General features: G+C 47.9%; 1 protein-coding gene across 1 annotated transcript; it reads right to left on the bottom strand.

Moving 5' to 3' along the window:
* Window positions 1-213: 213 nt before the first annotated feature.
* CCKAR (cholecystokinin A receptor) lies at window positions 214-11,000 on the bottom strand. The gene is made up of 5 exons (XM_029046551.2): window positions 10,807-11,000; window positions 9,903-10,154; window positions 7,740-8,001; window positions 3,429-3,556; window positions 214-1,942 (listed from the first exon to the last, which is right to left on the bottom strand). Exons 1-5 carry the CDS (start codon window positions 10,916-10,918, stop codon window positions 1,410-1,412), a joined length of 1,287 nt encoding a protein of 428 aa, XP_028902384.1. The 5' UTR covers window positions 10,919-11,000; the 3' UTR covers window positions 214-1,409.
* Window positions 11,001-20,513: the final 9,513 nt, after the last annotated feature.

Here is a 20,513-nt window from a genome sequence, read left to right as displayed (position 1 = left end):
GACTATATTAGTGTCTCGTTGTCTCATTATATTAGTGTCCACTTCTCATGATGGATGGACATTGAAACATTTTTTTCCTTCCAGAGCTGTTTCTCGTGGTATATTTTAACTCTACTTTTTGACTAGGAATGAGCTAGGAGAGGACCAAGATACACAGATAACTTCCAACTCTCAAGGATTAGACTGCAATATAGCCACACTCCAACCAAAGACTAACAGCCAGGAACAAGTTCTTTATTTAAGATAACACAGAGACTAACAAAGGGCATCGTGCATTACTCTTTGTATGTTCCATTTATACACACCAGAGAATTAACCAGTACGGAAAATGTAAGGTAAAGCCAAGGGATTCTTTGGAATGAGAAGACTGCTTGTAGGAAGAGCCAGAAGGGTTTTCTTCTGTCCTATCGTTTTAGCTAACTATGGCCAATTCTCCCAACCTGCTTCTCTTGTTTTTTTGTTGTTGTTTTTTAAGGAAAAAAAAGACTTCCTTCTGAAGTCAGTGAGGGCGCCAGACAAGAAATAGGATGGGGAGGAGGACAGGAACAAAGATCACAGCTCCCAAATAAGGGGGGCTGCTAAGTGATCTCAGAGAGATAAGAAAAGCATTTCAAGTTGAGGAACTCGTTATTTCACACCACCGCAGGCACAGTCCATGCTGGACTTGAGCCACTGAGTGGTCCCGAAGGGCTCTTGCCCGAGAACAAACTGGCTTTCTGTCATTACTGTTCTGTGAATTTAAATCTCCGGTAGATTCAATCAGCTTTGGAATTTACTTTCACAGGGTTGAGGGGGCGGGGGCAGAATATCTTTTACCTTTACTAGGGCTAAGTTATTCTTGTTCAATAGAATTTATCTCAAAATAGAAGGTGAAGCCTCCATGGTAAAGTACTGAAATTGTAGTAAGAGAGAATCAACCGTTGGCTTGTCTCTTCACGTTTACACGTCACAGATATTTAGTCATAATACAGGGTGCAAGTATTGGATATGAAGGAAGCCAAAAACATTTCTCTTCAAAGGATATTTGGATTGTGATTTTTGCATCAGAAGGCAGAACGGTAACGACTTCACGACCACAACAGCAAGCACTAAGCTGTTTTAACACTCGGAAAGCTCCCCGGAGCCTCCGTTCCCCAAGGTTCCCATATTCCCTCTATTTAGGCTTCAGACAACATCCCCACCCAGTCCACGTCGGGCTCCCGTTCAATGTCGGCTTCCCCTTTTCCCTTTCAGGTGAACATTCAGGTAAAAGGGTCTCTCCCCCTTTTTTCCAGACAAGTCGCACGCTAAAAAAAACAGGACTTCCCGTTGACAAAAACAAAACCGTCTCGAGTAATTCCTCTAGCAACCTAGCTCCACAGCCTCCAGAGGTGCCTGGGGACGGGGGAAGGTGGGGAGTGGGAGATGCCTCAAGGGGGAGGAGCGGCTATGCTCACGTGGCTGTAGGAGCCCCTCGACAGGGACCCGCCGGTCGTGCTCCCCTCATCCTCCTCGCCCGTCTCGCCTCTGGCTCCCGGGGGCCGGGGCCGCGGGCAGCAGGAGAAGGTGTCCAGGAAGCCGAGGCGGAAGCGTCTGTTCATGAAGCAGTAGATGATGGGGTTGACGCAGGCAGACGTGTAGGAGAGCAGGTGGATGAAGGAAATGGGGGCCCCCGAGAGGAACCGGTTGGCCGACGGGGTGTCGTAGGCCCGCCAGGCGTTGGCGCTGAAGATGGGCGTCCAGCAGAGGAAGAAGAGGACCACGATGACCACGAGCATGCGGATCACGCGCTTCTTGGCCATCAGGTTGGCGGCCGAGCTGGTGCTCCTGACCCTTTCGATTTTGGAGCTGCCATCGCCACTGGGCACAGGATGCAGATTCACCTTCCTCCTCTTCTTCGTCTTCTGCAGGTAGCACCCATCCCTGTCTTCATACCTGCTGCTGCTGTTACTGGTCTTCCCTTCTGCAGGGACAAAGGCACATCGCTTGGGGTTCGGAGTGGGCCATTTAACGATAATAATAATAATGGCACTTGTTCAGAGCCGTCTACGGGGTTCACAGAGGGAGAACACATATTTCCTCCCTATTTTACAGATGGGGAAACCGAGACCCAAAGAAGTTAGGTGACTTACCCAAGGTCACATATCAGGCAAGTGGCAGAGGCCGGATTAGGAAAGCCGAAAGGCCCACTAGGCCACAGCACTTCTGAAGAGAAGCCTGGGAGAAATCTTAACTAAACTTATCAGCATATGGTCTCCAGCAAATTGGCTGGGAGTCATTGGGCTGCACACTGGGGCCCCTGGTCTTGCCACTGGAACCTTTGGCCCGGAGCGGGAAAAGTGACAATTTTTCCGAGCATGATCCTGGCCCCAATTTAATGCTCTTTCTGACTACCTGATCACTGCAATCTTCGAAAGACCTGGATGTTCAGTGAAACCTAATGAATCTGGTCCCTACGATCTGGTATAATGAGATGCGGTACTTACCGCTTGCTTCTGCCCTTTAGCCGTTCTACCTTGGCCCAAGGGAGGCAGGATTGTATCTAAAGAATGAAGTTTTTGATGTGCCTCATTGACAAAACTTTGGTTTAGAGGCAAAGCTCTGAGTAAGGTGAGGGTAGGAGAGAGGCGGGCAGCAGAGGCAAGAGCAGGGAGGCAGACATAGAAAACTTTTTAATCTCTAGTTGTTTTATGGATGGCTTTCTTCTGTTTGTTTTAATAAAGAGACAGTAGAGATCCTGGAGAAAGTCCATGCAGCAAGACACACACAAACATTACTGAAGTAAAACTGTATTTTAAAGAAAGATGTATCCAAATAAGACTCTTCCCCACACATCTACTCTGTCACGTCGTGTGTTTTTGCTACATAAGCACTGAGGTAGATGTGAGATATTTTGTCTAGTGCAAGATTCGTGATTTGAGAGCATGAGCCCATTTTGAGTACAGAGGGCCACAGCTTCGGAAAAGAAACAGGAGAGCAAGCATATACTCTGTGTTGCTCACAGTGAGCGCTACAGCACGAGCTTTTCTTAATTTGGGGTTTTTGCAAGAATATAACCCTCACACCACAGAAGAACAGGGCATATCTGATTGGACTAACTTCTCTCCATCCCCGTGCCATCCACATATTATTGAGGTTTTTCAGTATATGGATATACGTATATTTAAATGAGGTGAAATATAAAGTGTGGGTATCTTTGAAAAGTTGGGAGTCAGAGGTCATGGGTTCGAATCCCAGCTCCGCCACTTGTCTGCTGTGTGGCTGTGGGCAAGTCACTTCACTTCTCTGGGCCTCAGTTCCTTCATCTGTAAAATGGGGATTAAGGCTGTGAGCCCTACGTGGGATAACCTGATTACCCTGTATCTATCCGGCGCTTAGAACAGTGCTCGACACACAGTAAGAACTTAACAAATACCAACATTATTATTATTTAGGTAAATGATAGTTACCGTGGATTGTTTTTTTCTGGCTGGCATCAAATTTGATTCCTCTGTATAGTTCCAAAGAGATTAATCCATACGCTACCATCATCACAATTCCGGGAATAAGGAAAAGGATCAGTAACAGGAACGTGTACCTAAAGTAATTCACAAGAAGTTAACAAGCAACCGATTTCTGAGAAGCCGCGTGGTATAGGGTAAAAAGCAGAGGCCTGGGAGTCAAGAGATCTGGTTTCTAATCCCAGATCCGCCACTTGATAATGGTGGTATTTAAGTGCTTACTAGGCACTAAGCTCTAGGGAAGACATGGTATAGTTAGGTCAGACACAGTCCCAGTCCCTCCTCAGGCTCACAGTCTAAGTGGGAGGGAAAACAGGTATTGAATCCCCATTTTACAGATAAGGAAATGGAGGCACAGAGAAGTTAAGTGACTTGCCCGGGGTCACCCAGCAGGCAAGTGGCAGAGCCAGGAGGTCCTCTGTCTCCCAGGCCCATACTCTTTTCACTAAGCCCTGCTGCTTTCCCACTTGCCTGTGTAACCTCAGGCCAGTCACTTAACCTTGCTGTGCCTCAGTTTCCTCATCCAAAAAAAGGAGTTCAATACCTTTTGTCCCTCCTCTTTATATTGTGAGCCCCATGTGGGACACAAGGACTGTTTCTGATCTGATGATCTCGAATCTACCCCAGCACTTAGCACGGTGCTTGGTACATAGAAAGCTCCTAATAAATACCACAATGGTAATAATAATCATTGTTCTCAATGTAGAAATAGGTCCGAGCACCATGATTTTCCAACCCCATCCCAAGAGGGAGGCACAGAGCCTTGGGCCGATCAGGGAAGACCCGCTGACGCTCCCAGGTCCACCCCCACCAGCGGCTTTCCTGCTGCCTCCCAAGCTGTTTCTCAGGATGCTTCCTGCCTCTCACCGGGCTGTGCGTTGGCAGAGGAGCAGCAGATTTGCTTTGCCTTATTTTAACACACCACAGACATTTGTGAGGATGGCCAGGCTTTGCCTGGAGCAGCGGTAGTTATCTGCAATTTGCAGTAAAATAAGTATTTTGAGGTCATTATGTTGCACTGTGTTTATGGAAACGGCTAGTGTTTGTTTGATTCTGATCTGAGAGCGAATATGTTAGGTTGGATCAACCAAAGGTTAATTTCAGCTCCAGGACAGCCTGGATTGATTCCACTCCTAAGAAAAAATGTATCTTCAGAGGAGAAAAGACAAACTTTTCATACTTGAAGGATCCTGAATAAAAGTACTTCATGACTGACCTTAGAATTGGTGTTTATTTCTAATTCTGCGACCAAGGAATGGACAAATTCTATCTCTCTGGATAAGGTCTCTAAAGGACCCTCTTCCCTGGCTCTGGCTTAATAGAAACAGTTTAGGGGCCATCATGTTACATGAGTCTTGCAAATCCAGAAGGCCAACACCATTTTCCCCCTTCATCTATGGCAGAAGAGTTAGCGTGAGTCAGATTTGCCTAAGAATTTCAGAGGGTGTCCAGTGGACCGTAGACCTCGCCTTGAGTGTGCTGTGGGACCTCACACCCGAATGTCCTGGTATAATGGATCTCAGTTGATTTTGTTTGTACTGACGGGTGAGAAAATGAAGTCCTGCTCACAAACAGGATGGTGCCCAAGCAGGACGGGGGAAGGCTGGCTTCGAAGAGTTAGCAGGCAGCCCCGACTGTGAGTCTTTTCAGTTGGTCTTGGCAGGTTTCGGCGCTCACTGGAGGCCTGGAAAGAGGGGGGAAGGAGGCTCTGGCTCACCTCCACTTCTGGAAACCTGGGAAAAGGGGCAGGCAATAGTCTCATTCGCCCCCAGGGAGTAAGGCCTTGGGTCCCTCAGCCTTTCTCCAAAGCCCTCTGGCACCAGGTTGGCTTTTGTGGTAGGGGTACTATCACTTCCTCCTCCTCTTGGGCCTTCCACAGCTGGAGGAGCTTTTCCGATCCCTTCTCTGTCTCTCTCAAGCCCGCTTCCACAGCTTGTCTGATTGGACTATTTCTTGAGTAAGAAACCCTGATTTTGCCCCAACCCCCTTTTAACTTCCCCAATTACCTTTCCGGATGATTCTGGACTGTCCAAGATTCACTTGTCACCTCTCTTGTCCTTTTGGCCTAGTTCATTATTGGCTGCATTGCTGTTTAAAATGCTACCAGGTTTCTTGAACTCATTTGCCTCGGACTCGCTTCCAGGCCCTTCCTTCCTCCTCGTGTCCATAGCCGGGTAAAATTTGTTTTCTTAAAGTTCATGGTTTTTACCTCGCTGATCTTTCTCTTCCTTTCCCTTGGAATGCTGAATGCTCACATCTTATGGTCGTCTTTACAAACTTTCAACTCCTTACTCCATTTTTTTCTCTGTGTGTTAGAAACAAATAAGAAACACCTGCCCTATTCTTCTCCTCTGCTTTGCCTGAAATTAGTTTTGGCTCCCTCCAACCCTTGTTAGATGGGATGGGGCCTGCTGGAATGTAGTGTGGTGTTTTTTGGGGTTTTTTTCCCCCAATAGGTGTCTGGGGAGTTAAAATGTCTCCATTTTCCAAGACGCTGACCTGAGATGAATTTATGTAGCCTTGTCCTCCATCTTCTCCTCTTGGTTTGGAGATCTGTAATGGAATCCTACTTTGAAATCACCTTCATTCTTTTCCCACTTCACTTCTGGGGCTTCTCTGTTTCCTGGCTGTCAGTTTTCTGGGCTCTGAAGCTCTATCAGACAGATATTTCCCGGCCTCTCTTTCCTGAACCCTCTTTACCGTTCTGGTCCAGGACAGCACGGTTGCCTCCCCACCTCCATTTCGATCATCCAATTGGGTTATTACTGAGCTGAGACTCAGTTCCAAGTTCTTCTCTTGATTCTTTCCAAACAAGGTCCGGCAAGCTGCTCGTCTCTCATTAAACAAGTGCCTTTTTTTTTCAAATCTGGAACTCTATAGCCTTGGAACTTGTATTAATAACAACAACTGTGATCTTTAAATGTTTCCTATGTGCCTAGCACTGTACTAAGTGCTGGAGTAATAATAATAATAATGATGGTATTTGTTAAGTGCTTACTATGTGCCAAGCATTGTTCTAAGCGCTGAAAACTGTTCTAAGCTCTGAGATACAAGATATAGGTCGGACTTAATCCTTGACCCACGTGGGGTTCACTAAGTATGAGGGAGTACAAGCCCATTTTTATGCCCATTTTTATAGATGAGGAAGCTGAGGACCTGAGAAGTTAAGTGGCTGGCCCGAGGTCACGTAACAGGAAAGTGTCTCCTTGTCGACTCTAAGCTCCTAATGGGCAGGGATTGCATCTGCCAACTCGGTTGTATTGTAAATTCCCAAGCGCTTAGAACAGTGCTCTTCACACAGTAAGTGCTCAAATATTACTGATCGTCTGCGGTGATGGATCCATGATAACAACCCAGGTCCTGTGACTCTCAGACCCGTGCTCTTTCCACTAGGCCACACTCCTCAATTTTAAAATTGCCAAAAGCTTAGAAGAGTTGCCAAGAGTCAACAGGACCCTGTAAACATCAGCCGGACTGTTCGGATGTAGCAGTGGATCACAATGTCGCTGGCTGAGGCATACTCGGATAAGCCGGAGCCGGTGGCTTTCAGACCTGGTAATGTAATTCATTTTGGTAGCCTGGTTGTGTTCTGTGATGCTTGGATGAGAATAAAGAACAAGACTAGAAGGAGGCCCTAATTTAACCCAGGCCCCTCTGGCTCCCTGCAGTCTAAAACACTAGGCACCCACTAGGCAGTGAGGATGGCATGGAAAGGACTGAGTGGAGAGTTTGGCTCTGTTTTTCCCTTTGGTCATAGAGACAGTAGGCTAGAGGGTAGCCAGGGAAGGGATGTGGCCCATCCCCCTGCCTATTTTGATGGTATTTTTAAAGCTCTTATTATGTTCCAGGCACTGTTCTAAGCACTGGGGTAGATACAAGGTAATCAGGTTGGACACAGTTCATGTCCCACGTGGGGCTCACAGTTTAATCCCCATTTTACAGATGAAGTGACTGAGGCACCAAGAATTTAAGTGACTTGCCCAAGGTCACACAGCAGACAGGCGGCCGAGCTAGGATCAGTATCCAGGTCCTTCTGACTACCAGGCCCTTGCTCTAGCCACTAGACCACGCTGTCACTCTCTCCTTCAGGCAGGAGGGGCCCTGAGGCCATTCAGGATAGGTCTGCTCAGGGGTCTGCTCTTCCCCGCCTTCCCTTAGAATCCATCATCTCCCAGCCCCACACCCATTCCTCCCTTCCCCTCCTGGCCCCCCATCACCCAACCGGGACTTTACGGAAACACGGGATGAGATGAGGCTTACCAGGACTGCTGCATGATGTCACTGGGCAGCAGGACCCGGCACTTGTTTGCCGTCTGGTTGTCGTGCTTGGTGAAGGGGACCAAGCTGCTGTAGATCGGGTAAGGGGACATCAGGGCGAACGAGAGACACCACGTGGCCGTGATCACCTTCAAGGCGTGAGATTTGGTCTGCCGGACCCTGGACTGCAAGGGTTTGCAGATGGCACAGTACCTCTCCAGGGAGATGGCCACCAGGCTGAAGGTGGAGACGCTCACGGAGATGCCTAGACGTCCGACAGACAAAGGGATCGCGCTGATTCGGCCATGGAGTCCCATCCTCTTTGCCGTCAAGCTTACGGTAGCGCGGGCGTGGGCACGGCACCAGGGAACCGTTACCAGGGGAGCGGAGCCTGCAGAGACTTCTTGGTACCCACCAGATACGTTCATAGTGCTTCTAATAATTATGGTTCTCGTTAAGCCTTACTATGTGCCAAGCGCCTTTCTAAGCGCTGGGGAAGTTAAGTGTTGGTCACAGTCCCTGTTCCACATGGAGCTCACACTCTTATCCCCATTTTACAGATGAGGTAACTGAGGCCCAGAGAACTGAAGTGACTTGCTCTGACTAACTTCTTGCTAAGATCAAGGGGGTCCTTGGAATGAGACGTTTTCCCCAAGTCATAAGGAGCAAAGTTTGTACATCTCCTTGGCTGGGCAATCTGGGAAAGATTAGAGATATAATAACTTTTTTTTCTTAATTAACGTTATTTGTTGACCTTTCAAATTAGCCCACTGGAGCAGAAGCACTTACAGCATTTACAGTCTTTTTAAAGAAGATGTATCGTGTTTTAATATTCTTTTTATGAACATTTTTGAGCCTTAACTGATTTTTTTAAAAAAGAAAAGATCCGATGCCATTGCGTGTTTCTTATTAGTCTAATTAGCATTGAGGATGCACACTCTTAAGGCTGGGATAATTTTACACTCTGATGATCCCTTCCCTTTTTTGGCTACCATTCCAATACGCCATCAGGAAAATTTTCTCCCAAATTCTTCCCATTATGGTTCCTTAAACAAAATTAACCAAGCAGCGCTAACTTCACGCTGGAATGTGCTCCACAGACGTCTCTCTACCTATGTGGTAAAGGTACAGGTTTCACTGTAGGAAAAGCAATTCATGTCTGCTTTTGTGGGCTGACATTTCACTGCAGCCTTGTTCAGAGGAGAGTCTGGATTTTTCGATACGGGAGCGTCGAGATTTCTAAACGCCCCCCTTCTCCTGACACGGCCCAGATTCGACAGGATCCCGAAGGAAAGCCCACGTTCTTGAAAAGAGCCATTGGGAGAAGGGCCCGTAAGCCCAGAGACTGGGGCCCGAGTAAATGGTGATTAGTGAAGCCTCCTTGATACTTCTGTGAACTTGCTAAGAACACCCACGTTCACACTAAGAACCTCCACCCGATCCAGTGCTCCCAATTTAGATCTCAAAGTGGACTGAGGCCAGCCCCTTGGACAGCCAGTGTGTAGGTGGTTATCTCCTCCAGATCGGCACTCTACCCTTGACCCTGGGTACCTTCCAGGTCCCCCTGGGCCACAACCTCCATCATCTGGAAAAGCAGGGACCCAAGAGAAACAGTTTGGGCCAAAGCTCCTTGAGCTGCCAGAAAGGAGAGAAAACAGTACTAACAGTGTTCTTTCTCTTTCTCACTCTCCTCCTCCCTGTCTCTCTCCCTCCTTTCCCTTTTTAAAACAACTCCCACCCCCACCACACACAATAGTCACCAAAGAGTTGGAACAAGGGCTGCATTTCCATCGCTGTCCTGAAAAGGAGCAGGGAAGCTGGAAAACCCACAGGAGCCCTTTTTCAGGGAGAGCAGAGGTATGTGGACCGGTTATTCCCACAGTTGTGAGTGTGACTTTATTCCATTTTACATTTAAGCGGATGCCTTTGTCAAACTGGTCCTGGTGAGGCTGCAAACAAACCCCACGGCGAGGTAGAAAGTCTCCCCACCTAACCTACCTTTCACTTACCGCCCCTCCCTCTAAACAGACGCACACACACACACAGAGCCAGCTTCTTAACAGCTACCTTCCCTGCCCACAATCTCTTTAATTCCAGTGCATCTGTTTGCTCCAGAGATCCCAGCCAGAATGAAAACCCTAAAATGTTGCCTTAAGGGGGACTTACCCATGAAGTAGGTGGCAGTTTTGCACACAACACTCCCAAAAATGAAATCCTCCATCAGATTGGGAATGAGCGTAAAAGGCATGCAGAAGAGGCAGAGCATCAGATCACTGACAGCCAGCGAGAGCAGAAATATATTCGTGACCGTCCTCATCCGCTTGTTCCGGATCAGCACAGCGATCACCAGGGTGTTCCCCAGGACGCTGAGCAGGAAGATCAGGGAATATAAGAGAATCCTCACCAACTGCTTCCAGTCTGCAAAGGGCCAACGTGGAGAATTAATGTTTAAACAAGACGTTCAAATCTTTTTCGTGTAGCGTTTTGGTTTTTTTAGCCCCACGTGAGCTCGGGATTGTTATTTGGAGCTGAACTTGTGGTCAGTAAATCCAAGTGTCCCCGCAACTGCCACAGTCAGTGGAAACTCACTAGCAAAAGTCTGGTGTTCATCAGGAAAAGAAACCCCTCCAATTCTTCAGGAGGCGATTCCCTTTGAAGCCGAGGAAGCGTCTCGAGCGAAGAGTGTGAGCTTTTCTTTTCCAGCTCCCCTGATGTTACTTACCATTAATTGCCTTTTGGAGCTAGTTCAACTACAGGGCAACGAGGCAGGGACAGCACCGACTCTCAGACGTCCCCTGTAACTTTAAGCTGTTCTGCCTTTCGTTGTCTCACTTTTACTTGCCTCTGTGTTCCCTCTCCTTCTCAGCCTGTCTGTGCCCTCTCTCCCCACCCTCGCCAACTCGTCTCTGTCATCTGGAAAGGCAGGAAAGTTAGGACACCCTGCTCATCCGTTCTTTACCCAAATGGCATTGTTTACCTTAGACCTGTTCCTCCCAGCACCTGTATGCATTTCCCTCAATTCGAGATGGTCCGAATGACAGGCTCCCTCCCCCACCTTCCAACTGCCTACCTTTAGAAGGATGAGGCTGGTCGAAGAGACAGAGAAAAGTCTCATTTTTCAGTCCGGTTTCACAGGTGTCAGTGAAATTGCCACTCACCAGGAGGCTCTCCACTGTGTCCATTCTTCCGTCTCTTCAGCTGGCCTTACCTGAGGGAGAAAAAGGTGTGGGAACTATGCTGGACTCAAAGACTCTTCCCAAAGGAAATCTGCCCTGGAAAGGCCGAAAAGGATCAGTGTCCGGATAAGAGCCTTTTCGGCCATTCATTAGGTTTCGTCAGGCCACGGAATCTGTTCAGCAGAAGGAAAGGTTTGCACTAGGCGCTCAGGAGGCAGAGACATGAAAGCAATCCACTCTCTTCTCATACCTTCTAGATCCACCTCTTTTTATTATTGGACTGGACTTGGGGTTATAAGCATGCTAGAAACTGATTAGAGTTAACCCTTTCTGGGGCAGTTTTCACCCATCCACACACCGCAGTCTCTCTTTTCCTCTCTTTATGAGAACCTGGTACTGCCCGGAGCCAGAAAGCAGTATCAAAATCTAACCAGGATGTTTTCTGACGATACCAATTAACGAGGTAATAGAATACCATAATGAAGACCATCAGCCCAGAGTGACTACATTTCTAGCTCCTAGGACAAAAGCAATTAGTGCCTTTCAGCTTTGGAATTATGCCCAGTAATGTATGTGGTTAGAATGGGAAGGCTGGTTAAGCCCCTGGAAGGGTGAACTACTCAAGGCCTCCCCCCCGCCCACCATCAACCAGAAACGTAATGCACAGCATTAAGTACCCAGGATCTGTTTTCTGACCAAACTGGGGTTTCTCCGCAGTTCTGTGCTCCCTGAACAGGATTCAAATACAGGGCAGACTGGTGGACAGTCTTGCTGGGAGAGAGTTTAAACTGGATGTGGAGCCCTTAGGGCTAAAGGCTGGACATCTGCCTTTGTACAGTCGCGTATGCCCGGGCTGAACGAGGAAACAGCGATGGGACTTGGTCAAGAGGAAGTCAAGAATCAAGTCCTCTGGCCCCATTATCAGAGACTGGGCCTGGGGGGAGTGGGACATGGCTCGTTTTCAAGAAGATCCTGAATCTGTGTGTTTCATAAGGCACAGCTGGGTTCTGTGGTTCTCTAATGGTCTTCCCTTTCCAGCAACTTCCAGGAAATGAGCAGACAGTCCCTTGTATGTGGACATTTCAGAATTGAGGGCAGTGACTTTTTGCAGTCCATGCCGATATGGGTTTGGGGTCCTGAGTCTGCATTCTCATGCGTGTCCTCTGATTGACCTGGGAGTACTTTTGTTTGGCAATGGCTGGAGGCTCTGTTCTTCCCTCTCTCCCAGCTACCAGAAACAATGTGGCCTAGTGGAAAGATCATGGGCCTTAAAGGCAGGTGATCACCTGGCGGGTGATCTCAGTTATCTACACCAGTGGAGATCACAGCAGGTAGCCTAGGAGTTCAGTTACTCTGCCAATGAGATGAAGTATCTGTGGATCCTCTCCAAACCTTGTTTGTCGGAAAATGTCATTCTTCTCAAGCATTTGACTAGTATGACTTCCACAGCCCTCCCCAATCCTTCGCCTTAATGTGAGGTTGAAGCTGAAAAAAGTTGTTCAGCAGAAAAACTCCAAAACGTGGACAATTTGCAAACTAGGTTATCCACACCCAGCGAATGGACTCTGGACTCTGTGGACTCAGAAAAGGGTTACCCTGTGGCTTCCCGATTATCTATCGATCGATTGATGGTATCAATGTGTGCCAAGCACTGTACTAAGCACTTGGGAGAGAACAGTATAAGGGTTGGTAGACATATTCCCTGCCCATCGGGGCTTAGTCTTGTGCAGAACACTGTACTAAGCACTTGTGAAAGTACAATGCAGGGTCGGGAGACATTTTCCCTACCCATCAGGGACTTAGTCTTTCTAGAGGGTTAATGGTATGCTAGTGACCAAACCCCGAGATTCCCCTCAACTTCACAGGGTGGATATGCCACCAGTCTTTGAGAGTGATTTTTTTCAGTCCCAGGTCTGTTTTTATGGTGTGGCTGCGGGAGAGCCGAGGTTGGGAGCAAAGCCCCCACGGCCGGGTTCGTTCATCCCCGCCGTCTGCTCGTTGGCGATCTTGTTGAATCGGGGTTGGTGGGTGAAGCTCTGCTTAGCTATGAGGCCGGGCCACCCCACCACCTGCCTCCCATGGCCAAGCGAGCTCTATCTACATCCTGAGCTAATATTTCACTGAGCGGAAGGAAACACGATAAGAGATTTGAAAGAAATTCCGCTGGAAAATGAAAGGACAAACAAATCCCCAAACCTAAAACTCCAACAGTTGTTTCCAGCGGTTGTGTTCCCATGGACGAACAGGGGCTGAGAGTGACAGAACCTGGTTCTGGGCCCCTCCAGTCCCTTGGAGCTGGATCGGGCCCCCTTGGGCAGGGGAGTTATTTTAGCTTGAAATGGTACCTGGCAGCCTGGCACATAGCCGTGGGCTCAAGACAATGAGAATGTGAAATGTTTTCTTCCTTGGTGCTACTAGAAATCTTGGCTGTTCACCATATTTCAACTTGCTGTCAGAAGTTAGATGGGCAATAGGCAGCACCATTTCTTGGACAATGAGTGGTCGCTTAGCCCTGTAGGCTGGCTCCGATAAGGGCACAGGCTTGCTTGGAGGAAATGATGATGGTTGCCTTTTTGGATATCCATCTTCATAGTAGGGAATGGACCATCTAGTAGCCCCTAATGTCCTCCCCTGCATCCCTAATTTTCCCTTGAGTAATCTATTATGGACCCTTCATTTACTGACTTAGTCAAACCCATCTTGAACCTTCTGATCTCTTTGCCCTGTACAGTTTCTATGGTGACTAATTCCTGCTGGGCAAAGAAGGTTTGTTGGTTTGTAATTCATTCATTCAATAGTATTTATTGAGTGCTTACTATGTGCAGAGCACTGTACTAAGCGCTTGGAATGTACAAGTCGGCAACAGATAGAGACAGTCCCTGCCCTTTGACGTACTTACAGTCTTCAGTACGTTCTCCCTTGCCTCAGTGCTGTAGGATTTGGGGAAGAATAGTTTCCTGTTCACCCTGTTCTCATCATCAGAATGACCCTGAACACCTCCTCTGGCACCCCTTGCCCCATCTTGGGCCCATTCCAAACCACCCCCACCTGAGGTTCTGGTTGGCCGTAAACTCTCATTTGGGTCAAATGCCCTTGGAACTCTCAGAGTCCACTGAAACTCCCTATTTCTCCCTCCCCCAGCCCCCCTGCCATTTTAGCACTTCAGTGTCACTTAAACACTTGGACACTTACCCTCCCTTCCCATCCGTAATACTTATATGTGTATCCTTGTGCTCTTTTGCTTCTCTTTATCTGATATTTATTTTATTGCCTATCTCCCCTAAGCTTTTTGAGGGCAGGGATCCTGTCAACTAACTCTACTGTATTTTCCCAAGCACTTAGTAGAGTTTTCCACAAACGGTGAGGGCTTAATAATTGCCACTGATAAACTGAACTCTTCAGTCAGTGGTATTTTTTAAGAAAGAGGGACATTGCTGCATTCTCCAGCTCTGGCTCAGTAGGTGACCGGCCCTGTGAAAACTGCAATGAGAAATGGGGAGGAGAAGAGGAAGAGAGGAGAGGGGAGTTACATCCCCTGCCCTGCCCAACTCAGGGTGCTGGGTGAGAATGTAAAAATACTAATTTCTATCGTGACCTACACACATAGTTACTGGGAGGAGGGGTAGCCATTTTCATTATGGATAAGGATATAAAAAAAGAGGCATTATTTGGCTCCAGTTTCATCTGTTAGGTCTGTAAAGATGAACTGGTCGCCAACTTAAATGAGATGTTAGGAAGCAATGGATCCATGTCCAGTTGGTATAGTGCTGATGGGAACGGGCAGGGCCGTTTTGAGAGGGTAGTCTTCAAAGTCAGTTTTGCTGACCGTGTCTATGTCCGCTTGGCCCCCACCTCCACTTCCTTCCATTCAACTCTCAGTTAAGGGGACCATAAACAAAAAATAAACTAGGGGTCCAGGACCTTTACCATACTTTCATTCTATGCTGCCCTGAAGACTCTCATGATTCACCTAGGGCAAGGGTGGAAGTGGAGAGAGACTCTTAGACTCCACAAATACCTCTGAGAGCTGTAATCAATCAGTCAACCGATGGTATTTATTGAGCACTTACTGTGTTTTGGTCACTGTACTAAGGGATTGTAAGCTGAGAAGTAGTCTGCCCAAGTGGACAGAGCACAGACCTGGGAGTCAGGAGAACCTGGGTTCTAATCCTGGCTCTGCCACTTGTCTGCTGGGAGACCTTGGTCAAGTCACTTAACTTCTCTGTGCCTCAGTTACCTCATCTGTAAAATGGGGGTTGAGTGTGAGCCCCATGTGGGATATAGACTGTGTCCAACCTGATTAGCTTATGACTACCTGATCGCTTACTATAGTGCCTGTCACATAGTAAACACTTAGCAGATACCATAAAAAAAACTCTGAGCAACTCAGCATCTGAATCTTGAGGGACTGTATTTCTCAGAAACACTCTGGGAAGAAATCTGGATCATTTAGCAAACCCCACTTTGAACTACTGGAGAACTTGAATTTCCTGTACAGTTCCAACCAAATCAATCCATACGTTTGCCCACTTCTTCTCCATAGGTCAGTGAGAAATCCTCTTTATCAAGCACGGAACGAATGCTACTGGGCAACTGGGATTTTGCATGAGCCAGGTTGGCAGGGGCACAGTATTGTACTTTGCTAAGTGGTTAGTACAGTGCTCTGCACACAGTAAGCGTTTAATAAATACGATCGAATGAATGAATGGCTATTAAACCAGAATCGACTCCACCTCCCTCTCTCCCTCCCTCAACCCACTTGTTCTTCAAGGAGAGCAGGCCAGGAGGCAAATGGTCTGTCCATCCTTCCAATGGGCCTCTCTAGTCCCAAGACTGGTGCCTTCCAGTTCAAATGGGGATGAGGTGGCTGCCCATTGAGCCTAAGGAACTGGGAGGGATGAGAGAAGAAAGATGGCATATTGGGATTGAGGAAACCTCCTCCACCCACCTGCCCATGCCTGTTTTAGCCTGTCAGGAGAGCGTCTCCTCCTCTCTGACCTCTCCACACCTTGCTCCCCTCACTGGGGTGCCATGGAAGAGGAGCAGTGGATGGACCAATCTGTTAAACCCAAACTCACTTGATGGGCTTGGAGAGGGCCCCAAAATGGAGCCTGAGCCAGTGGCCGTCTAGGAACACTACAGTAGCTGTGATCATGACCCTTCTCCACGCTTCCGGTCATTCATTCATTCAATCCTATTAATTGAGCACTTACTGTGTGCAGAGCACTGTACGAAGTGCTTTCCTGTCCCCACATTTACCAGCTACCTCAGGTTACCCCCCAGTGGTCAGCCAAGAAGACTCAATGGCGACTGAGGGCCGCACGGGCTTGATGTCCCAGAGCTGCCCCAGGCTTGGGATTGGATTCTAATCCTGGCTCTGCCACTTGTCTGCTGGGTGACCTTGGGCAAGTCACTTTGCCTTTCTGTGCCTTAGTTCCCACATCTGCAAAATGGTGATTAAGACCGTGAGTCCCACGTGGATCAGGGATTGTGTACAACCCGATTTGCTTATATCCATCCCAGAGCTTAGGCTGGCTAGTGCCTGGCACATGGTAAGCTCTTAACAAATACCACAATTATCATTATTATTATTATCATTAATAACCTGTTCTTAAATGAGTCCCCAGCCTGGTGGGGCTAGAGTGGACCAAAGCAGAGGCCTCCTGACCTGACCTTTATTTTCCTCCATTTGCCCCCGACCCCCATGGCGTCTTTAGGAAGTAGAAGAGGCCACATTGGGCCTCTTTCGCCACACGGTGGAAGGAAGACTCATTGTGGGCAGGGAATGTGTCTGTTATATTGTACTCCCCCAAATGCTTAGTACAGTGCTCTGCACACAGGCAGCACTCAATAAATGCGATTGACTGGCTGACCGACTCCGGTCCTGGGCTCCAAAGGAACCCATCCAGCCACCACCGCCACCTAAGGTCCACTGGACGCCAGACGGGTTGGGCGCCCCCGGGTTCATTAACTGAGGCGGAAAATAGCGTATCGAAACCCATTTAGGAGCTCGACTGGCAGCAGCCACCGGCCTGCCTATTTTTGGACTACGTCAGCCACTGACTCCATCAAGGAGTCTATTAAAGGGGAAACCAATTTGAAGCACAAGTGCCTTGAAATTTGTAAGCACCATCATGCTAATATGGTTAATTAATGGGAAAAATATGAATAGTACTTTATCCTAATCTCAGCCTGTTGTTTGTTTTTCCCTGTAACTTACGAGTTGAAAGGACTGGATCATATTAGAAGAGAGGAGGTATTTAACAGAGTTTTTTGTTGTTGTTTTTTTGTCCATGGATACCATCCTAGGTCACAGCTCTTTTTCAGATTAACTGTAATTTAAAATTTTGAATCTATATTTTTTTTACTTGTGATTTTTATCCCCTAAGGTTTCGATTTGGCTAGGGACTAAGAATAAAAATGGGTCTGACCTTTGTCTTTACTATCCAGCCCGTTTGCCCCACCCATAGCGAGCAGTGCAGCCGAAATTAAGTTGTTAGCACAGGAGGGAGATGTTTGACTGAAAACTAAAACTGTTTTCCTGGAAACTTTAAGAAACAACTTGACAGAAGCGTTTCTCATCACTCAGGGCTGGAGTCTCGCCCCAAATAATGTCAGAGCCTTTATTCAACTGGACATCCCTGTGTTCATTTTCAAAGTAATCTATGTCTTGGGATCTGCCAGAGCAGAGTGTCTATGTGCTTCACCATATCATTTCCTCTCTGTCTGGATGGTGGTGGCCACCGTCTTCACTGTCACTGCCTCCCCTGGCTTCTGGCCTCTCCAACCTTTCTGAGTAAATCACTTTTCCTCCTGCCTCCACCTCGCCCCTCCCACCCCACCACCTTCTGGACTTTTCAGTCTGTTTTGTTTTATTTATCACAATTGAGTCTTGTTGTTTTTAGACCCCCTTCTCCCCCTCTTTCTGTGAACAGCTGGAGAACAAACCCAGATGCTTTTAGAGGAGGCCCTCTCTTTTTAATATCCACCCAATTCTTTAACTTCCTCAGAGGACCATGACATAATTATCTCTGGGATTAATTGGGTTAGGGCTCTGGCCACTCAAATGGCAGACCTGGCTACTAGGTCTCGGTGGGTAAAGCAACATAGTGAAATCTCCCCATCCTGATGTCAACTCCAATTTGCTGGGTGGCCCCACACAAGTTACTCAACCTCTCTGACCCTTGGGCTCATCCTCAGTGAAATTGAGAGAGACATATTTAATTTGCCTCCACCACGGTTTGGAGTTTTAACTAATGTAAATGCATGTAAAGCACCAAGCAGGTGGCAAATGAAGCATCTCTGAGACAAATCAGAATGATTCCAACCTCAAGATTGTGTTCTCTGTGTCTCTCTCAGTTGTCAGGTGGGGTGGTGCCCATGTAACAACGAGGACTAGGGAGTTTGAGGAAGGGTCTTGGCTAGGATGACCAGTCATCCCAATTTTATCCTGGACAGCTGCTGGCCTGTCTTTGGGGTGGTGCTGTTATGGTACCAGATGCCGACACTGAGCCTCTTCCATTCGATTGCATTACTGAGCACTTACTATGTGCAGAGCACCGTACTAACCTCTTGGGAGAGTGCAATACAACAGTAAACAGACGGAGTCCCTGCCCACAGCAAGCTTACAGTCTAGGCTGGGGGACAATCTGGAAGTTGGGGAGATTTGGGAAAAAATGAAGTGACTTGCCCGAGGTCACACAGCAGACAAGTGGCAAAACAGGGATTAGAACTCAGATCATGGGCCTGGAAGTCAAAAGGACCAGGGTTCTAGTCCTGGCTCCACCACTTGTCTACTATGCAATCTTGGGCAAGTCACTTAACTTTCTGTGCCTCAGTCTCCTCATCTATAAAATGGGGATTAAGACTGAGCCCCATGTTGGACAGGGACTGACTGAATGAATGAAAGGAAAAAATGAACCGAATTTGGATCACCTCAAGCAAGAATCCCTTACCTCACTGCATCTTCCCAGGAGCCTGCTCAAAGGGTCTGCTCTGAGCAGCTCCACCTGGAATTGCTGATGGACATGTTAAGCTTGAGATGTCTTAAAGGCAGGAGAAAATGCAAGACTGCAGAGAGGAGAGAGCTCAGGGATGGAGATTTGGGAATCATCCACATAGAAGTGGTAGTTGAAGCCGTGGGAGTGAAATGAGTTCTCCAAGGGAGTGGGTGAAGATGGAGAATAGAAGGGGACCCAGAATTGAACCCCGAGGGAGCCCCACAGTTAGGGGGCAGGAGGCAGAGGAGGAGCCCACAAAAGAGACTGAGAATGAGCAGCCGGAGAGATGAGGAAAACCAGGAGAGGACAGTTTGAGGGAAGCCAAGTTTGGATAATGTTCCCAGGAGAAGTGGGTGCTCGACAGTGTCGAAGGCAGCAGAGAGGTTGAGGAGGATTAGGATGGAGTAGAGGACATCGGATTACCTCTGAGAGGGTGGTTTCTGCGGAGTGAAGGGGATGGAAGTCAGATTGGAGGGGATGAAGGAGAGGAACTTGAGACAACTCACTCAAGGAGTTTGGAGGGGAAAGGTAAGAAGGAGATAGGGGTAATAACTGGAGGTGGCTGTGGCACCAGGGAGGGTTTTTTTAGGATAGGGGAGACATGGGCATGTTTGAAAGCAATGGGGAAGAAGCAATTGGAGAGCAAACACCTAGACACCTAGGAGACCTAGAAAGACGTGGCAGCAGATCACAGTTCTGTGCTGGCTTGACAGCAGCATCACTGTTGGATTGGTGGGGTTCACCCTTCCTCCACCCAGTGCCTTGGGGAGGACCACACATCGTCCACCCACCTCAACTTAGTGTGACTCCCCAGTTGTCATTTAGACTGCAAGCCCGTTATTAGGCAGGGACTGTCTCTATCTGTTGCCCAATTGTACATTCCAAATGCTCAGTACAGTGCTCTGCACTCAGTAAACGCTCAGTAAAAACTATTGAATGAATGAAGTCAAGCCAAAATATTATCCAACGCTGTCAGAACTCAAACATCACTTTCAATCTGGGTCTATCATTTAACTGCACTGGTCTCTTCCTTCCCCTGGAATCTTCCAGTTCAGAAACAACTTCAACATTCTGGGAAAGGAGGAGGGGGTTGTTACCGTTTGCCTAAAGGGGTCCAGACTGGTGTTTTGTATATAACTGGGAATAAGGAGTTAAGTAGAGTTACGAAGTTGAAATGAGGCAAGAACCTAACTTTGTTTTCTCTCCGCAGCTCTCTGTTCCCTGACAAAGTCACATTCTCCCCACGAAGGAAGAGTTGTGGACAGAAAGGGGAAGCGGGTGAGTGAACAAATGAGGTTCCGGCCTCTCTGCTTTAGCTGAATAGTTCTTTGTCGAAGGCATCGTATTAATGCCAAACGTGGAAGTTGTTGCTGTTGTCGGTGGGAAGGGTCGAGCAACCTCTGCCTGCAGGGCTGGAGGGTCTGTGAGGTCTCCTTCAAACCCAGGAGAACTCAGCTGGGCTTTGTGCCAGACGAATTTCAGTTGATGATCTGGTAAAAGTATACTCGACAGCAGGAACACAACGATCCGGTCCTCACAAGTTAGGCAGATGCAGAGTCAGAGGTTCTCATCTGTGGGTGTCTTTGTCGACAACCGTGAGA

The sequence above is a fragment of the Ornithorhynchus anatinus genome, chromosome 18 (assembly GCF_004115215.2).
Source record: "Ornithorhynchus anatinus isolate Pmale09 chromosome 18, mOrnAna1.pri.v4, whole genome shotgun sequence".
In the NCBI taxonomy this organism is placed as follows: Eukaryota; Metazoa; Chordata; class Mammalia; order Monotremata; family Ornithorhynchidae; genus Ornithorhynchus; species Ornithorhynchus anatinus.
Note: the sequence above shows the minus strand (reverse complement) of the source record. Positions and strands in the feature narration are given on the sequence as shown.